The sequence below is a fragment of the Schistocerca cancellata genome, chromosome 1, assembly GCF_023864275.1.
Source record: "Schistocerca cancellata isolate TAMUIC-IGC-003103 chromosome 1, iqSchCanc2.1, whole genome shotgun sequence".
In the NCBI taxonomy this organism is placed as follows: Eukaryota; Metazoa; Arthropoda; class Insecta; order Orthoptera; family Acrididae; genus Schistocerca; species Schistocerca cancellata.
Window position 1 is genome coordinate 681,650,621 of NC_064626.1, and position 12,992 is coordinate 681,663,612.

Sequence of the window (12,992 nt, forward strand, 5' to 3'; positions counted from 1 at the left end):
GTAAGAACCACCTGCCTCCCACTGTGATGGGGAGACATAGAAAGTGGACAGAGTGAGAAAGAGGAGATGTGTGCAGTATATGTAACATTTACTTACACAGGTGAAGCTGTGGGTAAAAGGCTAGTAACAATATAGATATAGTAAGGAAAGTTCTGGTAGAATGTATACATTTTACTTATAGGAGTGAATAGCAGAGGCAATAAGTTGTTGACAGGTGCACAAAAAGCAAAGAAAACTCTTTGCTAGCCTTTGGAAGAAAACCTTTAATGAGCTAGAGTAAAAATACTTATGGACACATTCATCACACTAATTGTGTGTCCAGCAGTACAGAGAGAGAGAGAGAGAGAGAGAGAGAGAGAGAGAGAGAGAGAGAGTGAGGATGAGAGTGCGTGTGTTCCAACTTCGTATTTTTAAAGGATTTCTTTCAAAAGCTAGCAAAGTTTTCATTCTTTTCTGTATACCTGCCGATGATTCAATGCTTCTGCTGTTTGTGAGGGGTCTCCTTTGCTCGTACAGAATTTAATAGCAGTATAAACTGAAATGAACATCAAGTATAGATTTAAGTGTCAGGGAGTCTTTTCTGAAAGTATTTTTGTATGGAGTGTGGCCATGTATGGAAGCAAAACATGAACAATAAATAGTTTAGACAAGAAGAGAATAGAAGCTTTCGAAAAGCGGTGCTACAGAAGAATGCTGAAGATTAGATGGGTAGATCACATAACTAATGACGAGGTGCTGAACAGAATTGGGGAGAAGAGGAATTTGTGGCACAACGTGACTTGCTCACAAGCAAAGAAAAATACAGAATATCTAGTAGAAAAATTAGCATGTGACATTGTGCTACTTGCTATGGTGGTACCACAACCCTTGAAACTAAGGTATGGAGTGACGTTTTTATGACATTACTGAAATAATAATTAAAGTATGATACACACAAAGACACCTTCTGAGGCATCAAAGGATCACCAATTTAGTATTGGAGAGTAAAAATCATAGAGGGAGACCAAGAGATGAAAAGCACATTCAGAAGGATGTAGGTTGCAGTAGTTACTTGGGGATGAAGAAGCTTGCACAGGATAGAGTAGCATGGAGAGCTGCATCAAATCAGTCTCTGGACTGAAGACCACAACAACAAACTGATACAATCACATCCTGAATAATAACCCCATAGGTAGTTCTTTCTTGTTGCTGTTGATCATAGTCGTGTTTTGATCAATTAGTCGAGCAAAAGAAGTAACTTCTATACCATACCCATTTAAGCCAAAATTTTCCCCTAATCTTTACAAAGTGTAGTATACTTCAGTAGGCGATGGAAGGAACCAGAAGCAATGTCTGGAGTCATAAATTCCAATGTTTATATGCACAAATTATTTATTTATAAATACAAATAAAATTGGTATCATAAAACGACCATCATATAAATGTTACAAATTGATCTGATCCAACATTCTTCTTACAGCCACCTACATTTACAAATCACAGACTTAAGCTTGTGCTTCAAGAGAATTGAGGCAAAATAACAATGTCCACGTATGCTCAGATGGCAACAGATAACAGTTCTAAAATAACAAGAACATAGTCATCCTCTCTCACACACAAATGTATTATACACATGTACAAAGCTAAGTGAGTCAATAGTAAAATCTTCAATGTGCAATACATTAAAATTATTACGCATAGTAGCACCTATAGCGTCACCACTCCACACAGAACAGTGTCAGATCTATACATGGTTCGTCAATTTTCCTTTTCTGTTTTAACATACAAAAATTATGATTACAGATAGTAATGAAACTGGAGCTATTTTTCTCACAAGCAAAGAAAAATACAGAATATCTAGTAGAAAAATCAGCATGTGACATTGTGCTACTTGCTATGGTGGTAAAGCATCCCTTGAAACTAAGGTATGGAGTGGCATTTTTACGACATTACTGAAATAATAATTAAAGTATGATACACACAAAGATGCAGAGAATCAGTTTCCAGTTCAGTGACTCCATAAACTGTGTTCAACAATCGTGGTACTATCATTTTCTGAATAATTATACAATTACAATCCCATGGAATGCTATGTAAGATATATTTGTAGCTATGAGTAGAAATAAATATAAAATATATTTTCTACCACTCAAAGAAAATGAACTGAGATAAGGATTTCCAGGGTGTGACAGTTTTCCAAGCCTACAACCATTATGTGCTTTTTTCAGAAATGACAGTTTTTACAAGAGATGCAGAAAATTTGTACCTGTTTTACTGTTATGATATAAAAATAGCTAATCTAAGAAGTCTTATCTGCAGGTTGTGTGTGTGTAAGAAATTCATCTTATTCATCTTGCACAGAGTATGTAACTAGAAATGTCAAAGAGCTATCATGTGCTACTGTTGATTGGTACCTTGCTAATAAAGTAAAATGATATGAAAGGCACTTCATATAATTTTAACTGTTCCAGTTGATTTTCTTGATAAAAAAGAATACATTTCTCTGCATATTTTAAATCCTAAAAATAAAGTGTGTTTTCACTGTATATGAAACTTGATTGTGTATGCAGCTCAAAATGAATTGAAGGAAAAGCTCAACAGCAAAATGAATCAATAAGACACATGATTAATGAAAGAAAGATGAGAAATAATGCGCCAACAAAGTTGATCAAGACAGGAAAGTGTTCTCAATTCTCAATTCTCAATGCATATTTGGGCACCTCCAGTAAAAGAATGCAAAGTTTACTAGATCGGTCAAGGATGTCAAAGAGTAGAATGTTACTCAATTACAAACTGTTCCTTTTATTTTGTAATTTTATGGAGCCTTAAACTAGGAAAAAAAAGCTTGAGTACATAGAAGGAAAGCAGGTGCCAGAGAGGGCATATTTTGCTGCAAATTTTCGGTCTAACATTTAAACTACAGCTACATATCAAAATAAAATACCAAGGGGGACTGGGGAAGCAAATGAGATTTGTGTAAAATACAGTTGCTGAAGAAATCGGGTAACTGCCTTACTGGTTCGTGATTTTTACATTCAGTTTCATCCAACAAGCTGTAGGCTAGAAACAGTCAAGAGGCAAGCAGAGTATTTTATTTACGTAATGGACGTGTAATATATGAATTGGATGGATTTTTAAATTTTTTTTGCAGACTTTGATGGTGTCTCATACAACAGTTGTTGATATCATCAAAGGTTTGGTACATTCTCTGATGTGCACGTCCACACATCTTCAAAATAAAATTAAAATGGAGATTAAAGTTTAACATCCTGTCGATGATGAGCTAATTAGAGATGGATTATAAGCCTGAATTGAGAAAGGAATTGTACCCCAGTCCTCCCAGTACTTTAAACGTTGTATAATTTTATTTGGCAACAAACACAGTATACTTGAAGAAAACCTAATTAAAAAAGTCTGAAATGATTTTTAAAACAGAATAGCCAAATTTCACTCAAAGGAATTTTCACTGTACTGTAAAATTTGATAGCTGAACCTAAAAATAATTGTTCAGATAATTACACATTCGTTCTCAGTTGAAAAAAAAAAGGTGTATGTGGTAAAAGGAAGAAGAAATAAAGTGATAGTGGGGACAAAGGAGTGGGGGAGGGGGAGGGGGAGCAGGGCGGCAGAAGAGCAATACTGTACACTGATTTTGCAATACTATAGGAGCTCCACAATCAAAAATGGAATATGAACAATTGATAGTTAGTAATTCTTTAGCTCTTCAAGCTGATCCACATAATCTGTAATAATTTCACCCTAGAAAATTTTATGAAATGTGCTGGTTAACCCGTAATTAACAAGCGAGAATGCTACCTCAGCCATACTATGTTTGTTACTTCCTCACGCATCTAAATAACAAACCAAATTATATTTACATAAAAATATGAACTACATATTGTTGTAGTAAAAGCACATGACAAATAATTTTGTTTTAAATTTAAGAACAAGGATTAAGGAAGAGGAAGAAAAATGCTTCATTGTTGTAGTTAAATGAAACAGACTGATATTCTAATAATTCAGTACATGATCTCCGTTAATTATTCAAAAACTAAAAACCAGTCAGATGCCCACCATCTTTATTGTTCCTATTTTATGTGGATTTTCAAGAAGCAAATAAACAGTGAGGAAATTCAACCATAAAATTTGATAAAGACAGGAAGGTGGAGACAGCATTAGACAAGCTGAAGAATTGGTAACAGTGAAAGTAATAATAAATTTAAGGCACAGTTCAAGAACATTTTTCATGGCAATGTAGGCGTGTCTCCATAACTGAACTGGTAAAACTGTTCTCGCAATGAAGAAAATCGTTATTGTAATTTACCATATCAGTGCTTCAATCAGTCCTGTAATTTGTACTGTCAATCTACCTATAGTTTTCCCCCTGTGTAAAAATGGTGAAAGATCAGTTCACAAAATTAATACTGATGTGCATAATTTCCAACACACAGTTATAAGGCCAAACTTTCAGATGTGACTTAATTGTCTCACAAGACGTAACCTGAAATTCTATTACCAACACTAAAGATGTACAAGAACTGTATAGGAGCACTGATGAAATACATTACAAGTAGTTAAATAAACTTATCGTTTTAAGTCTACGTACTGCAGCAATAAAACACAACATTGGTCCATGTTTACTGAAAGACTGGAAGGCAAGTACCAATGATTGTTGATTTCAAATGTGATCCACATCCTTATATAAAACTTGATCAGCTAACCAGTCTCTTTCAATGATCTTCCACAGATTGTGGAAATGAATGAGGGTACAGTACACTAATGTCAATAAGTGTCTAACAGAAAATGAAAGTTACAATATCACCACTAGTCCTTTAAAACAAGTTAAACATAATGTCTTGCCTTTGTTTAGTTACTATCAGTACACTGTACTGTACTCAACTAAATATAAAAGAAAATACGTTGTCATGAATAACATACTTTATAAAATTTTACATCTACTGATAAGAAAGTATTTAAAAATAAATACTTAAGCTAGGGATGCACAATATATTAACTTTTTTCTTACCATGTACAGCATGTAAGGACTAGACTAGCACATTTATGCAGTTATATGCTGATGAAACTTCCCAGCTTCCCATGGACACAGTCAATGAATCATACATTACAGGAGTGTTAATCCAATTATATCTGAGCTTGTACCTTCATATTAAAATAATAACACTAATAATACTGTTACATAATTTTAATGTTACTGTACAGTCGTCCCCATTGGGCCACATATTCAGTCTTCACCAAGAACATTATAAAATATTACATTTTCAATAGGAATTAATTTTTTAGTGTCTCAGAACAACATAATTATATCCGCTCCTTTAAAATCAAGTTTATGACATTTCAATATATTGAAAAAGAGCCTGAATACATGACAGTGTGATTATTAATTTCATATTGTACACTTCAGAACCATTGGTATTAGCTATACTGTATGTAAATGGTACACACTGAAGTTTTCTCAGGTATGTGAAGATTTAAAATATTCATTCATAAGGACCATCCAGCTATTTACATATTCTGCAACTATACAAATAATTTATAACAGGGTTGTCTAGTACGCACTAAACTCAAATACAACATAAAAACAAAACTTGTTATAAATTCTCATTTGTTAAGACTTTGTACATTTGTCACCTTGTCAGAGCTATATACATTCCTGCAACACTTCACAATATGAATGTTATGTTATTACAAAATATCACTTCCAGATAAAGCTTGGGAGCTATTATCTCAAAATCCAAAGAACACATGTCAGCAACAGAACTTCCATGCAATTAAAAGAAATACTGAAATTAACTTAGCACCTATTCTCAGTTTAAGTATTGCGATAATATGGTGTGTAATACATGGGTAGTTTATGGAACACACAAAAGTTAATGTCATTAAAGGGAAAAAGATCTAAAGTAATTACACAAGTCTTCTTTTCTCCTTCGCAATAAGGAATTCAACTGCTGCCAATACTGATAAACAATTCTTGTATTCTATTTGCACTTCATTGTTGCTTGACATATATTATCTTTTCAGTACACATTGTAGAGCTTGAAAACTTTATTTGATTTTAATAACCAATTTTCATTGTGAAAACAAACTGAGAAGACAGTCAGAAGAGTATGATGAACATTACTTCTCAGTGCACCACTCTACTGATCTCACAACAATAAAAGGCCAAATATGAAAACAGTTTGATTTTGTATATGCAGCACATCAAAAGGTAATAAAATTATGTGTCAGTTCACTTACAAAAAATAATAAATTACTACAAATTTAAACAACAGCTTTGTTGACAACAGCATTGCAAACTGTTCTTGGAATGCTCAGTAGATGAAAAGAAGAAAAGGAATAAAGCAAACATGGAATAACTCAGCAGAACATCAGTACTGACAGGGCACATTATGGAATTTCTAGCATTTATTTATTTGCAGCCATTATCTGGCTGTGAAGTGCATGTTATACTTCTTGTTGACATACTACGAAACAACAGCATCTATACTGGGGACAGATTTATGTAGAATGCTGACAGGCCGGCTTGAGACTCTTGATTTGCGGTTAACATTTTCACCACGTAGTTGAACCTCCTGTGGAGAATGCAAGACCTCAGTATACTCCCGTATGAGATTTGCTATTTGGAACGCCTGAAAGCAAAAAAGAAACAATGTATGACAATTGATGAATGAATATTCTCAAGGTTAAAAGACTTAAACTGTTTGAAATATTATGTTTATTGAATTGGATAACTGGATGCGCTGAGGAGAGCACAGATGCAAGGATATGTACAATGTGCAACACAATTGAAGGGCCACTTTTTTGAAACCCCGTAATCGTGTGCATCGCCACCGTGGATGTGTGAAACGATGTGAAGGTCGTCACACCCTGTCTCACCCACATTTCGCCCCTGAAATCATGCAGTTTAATTATGGGTGGCCAAGGATAACATTTCAGTCACACCAACACTCAGAAACGATGCAAAAAGGCCTCAAGAGGTGGCGTAAAAGGTGTCAATGAAATCACCCCTTCCCTTGGGACATTGATTTCCACACAGTTTGCAGTCAAAATGATAGTTCACAATGTATTGACCAACAGGATGATGATCTTGACAACGTGCAATTTTCCCTTCCAGTCGATTCATCGCTTTTTTAAGGAAATTGTGGGCTGCAACCCTACTGAACATGATCTGACCTGCTTGGATTGCAGCATGACCACAATTTTTGCTCTCGTGTGCAGACTGGAACCACTAGGGACTGTTCAAAATCATTTGACAAAATCTGAATGTGATCTGAAACAGCAAAAGGTGTTTATGGTTTTTCAGCACTCCTGTAGCTTGATCAGAGGGAGACACAATATTGACATGTGTGCACAAAACAGCAAAGTGTCACTATAGGACCATCAGTTTGTCAACACTCTCAGTACCAACCACCTATATTTGCTGAGCACTTAGAAATGTAAATGTACAGAGTGATGCTCTGCCGCTGCTCTAGCACCTGGGAGCATGCAACCCATTCGACATTGCTTAATTCCGCGTGTCCATAAGCAGACGCTAGCGTAACAGCAACCTGAATAGGTGTTGAAGTCTCTGTGCAGTGCATTTTTAAAGTGCTCAACAAAGATGCGTGGATGGTTCTGAGAGGGACCCTTTGCTGTTTTATTCACATGTGTCAGTGTTGCAGGCCTCTGTTGTTGTACCACAGGTGGGTGTGAAACAGGAGGACTGAAAAAGCACGAACAACCTGTACTGCTTCAGATCACATTCATAGATTATCGAATGGTTTTGAATGATCACTAGTGGTTCCACCATGTATACCAGAGCAAAGACAGAACCTCAAAGGTGTCAGATCATGTTCAGTGGGGCTGCAGTCCCACAGTGTCCCTAGAGAAGGGTTGAATCATCCAGGGGTTGTTAGCAGAGTTGAATATTGTCAAGAACATTCTGGTGCTGCTTATCACACTGTGAGCTGTTGTTTTTGATCACAGAATCTGTGGGAATGAATGCCCCAAGGAAGGGGTAGTTTCATTTTCACCCTTTATGCCATCTTCTGAAGTAATTTCATGTTGATTCTGAGTGATGGTTTGTTCGAAAGATTTTCCTTGGCATAATAAAACCACTTGATTTCAGCACTGTATGTTGCGGTTCTGAGTTCCATCACAGAGACCTCAGAAGAAGGGGTGAAATGTATGATGGGGTTAATGACCTTCCCATCATATGACATGTCCACAGTGGCACTGAGCAGAACTGAGGTGCTAATATGACATCATTAGCTGACCTTACACCTCACATGAACTCTTTAACTTGGCCTTTTTTTCACAAGTGTTGACACCTTGCTGTCTGAAGCATCACCAACCAAGTCTCAGAGCACAATGCTTTTGCACCATTATAGAGGAAGGTTGTAGGCACCTTTAAGCCAAGTTTCAAACTTCTGCATTGCAATGGGAGACAATTATAGGGTTTCAAAAAAAGAGAGCCTTTAATTGTATTGCACAGTGTAGTATGCAGGTGACGAAACAAAAATAATTTTTTTTTTCTGTCACTCACAAAAACAGAAATTTATAGCTATGGTGCAGTATACAGTGTGTCCCACACAAAATTGGTATGCCTCACTGTCCGGTTAATCATCCCTAGTTGAATTGCTTTTGAAGTGGCAATACCGTCTTAAAAGTTGGATACACTGCATTTTATTGTAAAGTTTAGTGCAATTGTTGAATTGTACAGAAATGGGGCAGTTTGCATTAGAACAGTGCATTGATATTGTGGAGTGTTACATAAAGACAGGCTCTAGTCAAGGAACGTAAAGAAGTCTTTCAAGCAAAGTATGCTGGTGGTAATCTCCCCACAATCAGCACTATTCAAGATCAGTACAAGAAATAGAGGGCTGTAGGATCCATTCAGAATCTGCAGAGGAATACACAACTGACAGTGAGAACCACTGAAACTCTAGACAGAATTCACATGGACATTATATGATATGTACCTGCAAGTTGGTAAAGAGGTTATCACAGCTGGTTGGCGTATCTCGTACACTGTGCCATTGTGTACTAAAAGATATAAAATTAAAAGGCTATCATGAGAGAGTGGTGCAAGAATTGAAATGTGAGGATCAAGAAACAAGAGTTCATTATTGTAACTGGTTATTAACAGCAATTGTTAATGGTTACTTGGACCCCTTCCTTTACTTCATCTCAGATGAGGTCTAGTGGTGTCATTTGTCTGGTTACATAAACTCCCAGATTTGCAAATACTGGTCGCAGGACAACCCACATATTCTGCATGAAGAACCTCTCTGTTCAGAGAAGATAGATGTTTGGTTTGCATCGTCCGGCATGCACATTATTCACCCCACATTTTTCAATTACACCTTAAACAGTACCATATATCTAGAGATCTTTGGCTCTTTCTGTGCACAATTAAGAGATGTAGGAAAGCTGTATGCAATCTTCCAACAAGGTGGAGCAATCGTTCACGCATCCAAGCAAAGTATGGCCCACATCACCAATGTGTTCCCTGAAGGCAGACTTGTCAGTAGAGGCCTCTGGCTCCCAAGGTCCCCAGACTTAACATCATGTAATTTTTATTTATGGAGCACACTAAAAAGCAAAGTGTACGCTGACAATCATCACACAACAGACGATCTTAAACAGAGCATTACTAGAGAAATTAAGAACATTGCGCCTGCAGAATCACAGTGTGTTGCTGGTAATATCATCACATGAAGTCAGCAGTGTTTAGATGTCCATTGCTACCATTTCCAGCATCTCCTATAAATTGGTAACTACATGTTTTTAATGGTCCTATTATCTATTCTTTTTTATAAATGTGCATGTGGCGCATTTACTATCTGTTCTTTATGCTCTGGTTCTAGTTTCACATTAATTAATTAATTAATTAAAATAGGTTAGGAAAACATTTGATGCACCTTTGAATGATGCTCAAAATCACATACAGAAAACTGAAAATGCTCACTCTCTTTCTGATACCTGAAGGATTCTCTATTGAAAATTTCTGAGACTGAAAAATTTTTGGAATTTTTTTACATCTTCGGCCAAATATGATAACAATATGCCACCAAGGCCACGCAACATCACATTGCACAGTCTACATAACCCATCAGACAAATATTATCTACTGCTCTTTAAAATTCTAGGACTCTCAAGACAAAAATGGAACTTCTAAATTTTCAGTTGACACCTCAGCTGCTGTACATGATTTTCAGCATCATTCAAAGGCATATCAAATGAACTTCATTTCTTACTTTAAGCCAAATCTTTTACTAAACATTCACCAATTTTTCCATTGTTTTCAATTTTAAAATTTTGTTAGAAAGCAAGATTTTTTTACACACATTATTTGCTTTCGTAGTGTCTTCTGCTCTAGAATGTCCTGAATTTAGTTCTTGATTTGATGGAAGTATGTTTGACAGTTAAATATTGCACCTTTCCAAATTTTTATGTACAGAGTTGCTAGGCCTTGAAGAGAGGAATTTTTTATACTTCATTTACATAGCTAACAATAGCTGCTTGTGAAATATGTCAATTTTCCCTCAAATCACCAATAAGTTTTTCTTATTTACCCTGATGAATTTCAAGAAATTTAATATGTTTTTGCAAAACCAGGCCTCACATTGGTCAATTCAATACCCCATTTTTCAATTTTCAACTTTTTTTTTTGGTTATGAAAATCTGGAAAAAAACTCATTGTGTAATTTACGAGGAGTCTTGTTTTTGCTCTGCTCAAGTATTTGATAAAAAGCTCCAGTCTGTTCACTATGTAAATAATTTTGGTTAGTGAACTCTAAGCTTTTCACATCACAGATTGCCGAACTAGCTCATGGGAACGCAGCCAAATAAAATAATCTAATATAGTTGATATTTTGACAGGCACTCATTCTAAAGACATGAAATGCATCATGACCAATAGCTAGATATGACGGTTAAAGTTTTCATACTAGTTTTCTGGTGTATCTACTGGGATAGTATTCAAAGGTAACCTATGAGTCTATGGAGATTAAATTAACACCTGAAACAAAAGAGAGTGTGAATAAGCATCACTCTTTCCTCAGAATATTAGTGTTTACTATGACTGACATTTTAGTAGAAGCTATCCCCTTTTGGCTAATATCCTAAGTGACTGCAATATCTTGTTGCATTCACACATGTACTGTTATACTGATTGTAGTGGTGGAATCGTGCCAACTGTGGGTTTGATTTACACAGCACAAGTCAGTCATGCTGCAGTTCTTGTCTGGAGAATGACTGGGGAGTTGCTTGTCAAAATATTAGCTGTATTTTACAATATTCACCAACAGCATTGCTGTGAGCTATTGCATTGATTTTTTACATTTTTTGTAATTATATTTGCTTAATATAGTCACTACTTTTGTTGTACTCCACTGTAAGAGATGAGAGCCCACCTTCACCAGCTGGAAATATCTGATGCACTGAGGAACATAAGAGCCCAAAACACAGAGACAATGTTTTGAGAAAAAATAGATGTTTGCACAAAACCGGTCTGTATTGTTTTTTAACCAAGTCTCCACATACTATATTTCGTATGAAAAAAAATGATGTACTCACTTTATGTTTATTTAGGACCATATTCATTATTTATGTTAATTCACAAAAATTTGTATATAGGCTAGTGACAATGGTGTCTTTTGACAGTTGTAAACTCTATAATCAATGTAAAGCTAGAACCAGAACATAAAGAACAGATAGTAAATGCGCCACATGCACATTTATGGCCTATTTCAAGACTTCATGGTCTTCAATATCATCATTTTAGTTATGCACATTCTGTGGCTTGAGGTTCAGATAAAACTGCTGATAAACATATAAAACTGCTGATAAACATCCGATTATGAGCTACTAATACTACATACATGATGTAGACATTAAATTATGTTGTCAAGCCTTGATAACAATTGAGCAGCACAGACCACCAAAATTATGCTTTGTGCTCATATGGAAATGAATATCTGAGAAATTGGTGAGACAGCTTTTCATGAACGTTCATATGTGCACTATAGGGCTGCAGATATAGATCCTATAGGCACAACCTAAGTTGATACTCAGCACAGTGGTTGTGAGAGTGACTGTAAAGGCATTCTCATTTATAAATGCTCCCATCAGTCACTGTGCCGAGTGTGAACTTAGTCGGCACATATTTTAAAGCTTGTTCACAGTAAGATTAACAAATGTCAGAAGCATGCATACACACTGCAATCTCAAAATCGATGACAGTGCATTTAGAACTTTATGGTTTTCAGCACCTCATATGTTCTGGTTTCTTTTTGAATCCTTCATACAGACTGCAGAGAGAATAAAATATTTCATGTTTCCTTGTTTCCTTTGAATCCTTAATATAGGTTGTAGAGAGAATAAAAATTTCACTGTAACTAACCTGAGATGTAGTGAGGATGATCTTGCTTTGTTTCTTCTCACTTCCTGTGATTATCATAAGGCAATTGAGAGCTGGGCTATAACTAAGTATGCTGTCATATTCATATGTGCAGAGAGCATTACGAGACCGGTGCTCCAAAAGATGTAACCCTACTTGATCAACAGCAAGCCATAGTACACGGGGCCAGTTAGAAGTGAAAGATTGCTGAAATACACAAAGAAAACATAAATTTGCAGTATTAATGTTTGAAAAACAAAATAAGTATGCTGCTTATCAAGTAAGGTGGTTATAAATTCTATAACATTTGGATCTCTTTTTAGTGATTTTGTTGCCAATTTTTTTTCCATCTGGATAGTAGTTCACTGCCCATGTACACAAATCTTAGGCCTTCCTGGTCATTTGGTTGGTGATTAGTTCTGCAGGCATGACATTCTTGGCCACTATATTTACTTTGATTATGTGAACAGAACATTTTATTAAAATTAAATACAGATTATTCAGATTCTATAAATATTTCACATCTTTGTGCACACTAAGATCAGTTAGGAGGAGCATAATACAAGATCACATTTCAACTGTTAAAGAATGAAGAGCAGTAACTCTGAATATT

The 12,992-nt window shown here is 35.7% G+C and overlaps 1 protein-coding gene across 1 annotated transcript in view; it reads right to left on the reverse strand.

The window, feature by feature from the left end:
- Positions 1-1,366: 1,366 nt before the first annotated feature.
- LOC126094508 (myosin-I heavy chain) overlaps positions 1,367-12,992 on the reverse strand; it is a 238,625-nt gene continuing 226,999 nt past the window's right edge. Inside the window, exons 32-33 of the mRNA XM_049908960.1 lie at positions 12,383-12,586; positions 1,367-6,626 (exon numbers count right to left, since the gene is read on the reverse strand). Coding sequence (XP_049764917.1) covers positions 6,462-6,626; positions 12,383-12,586 — 369 coding nt within the window. The 3' untranslated portion in view covers positions 1,367-6,461. The remainder of the gene's footprint in view (positions 6,627-12,382; positions 12,587-12,992) is intronic.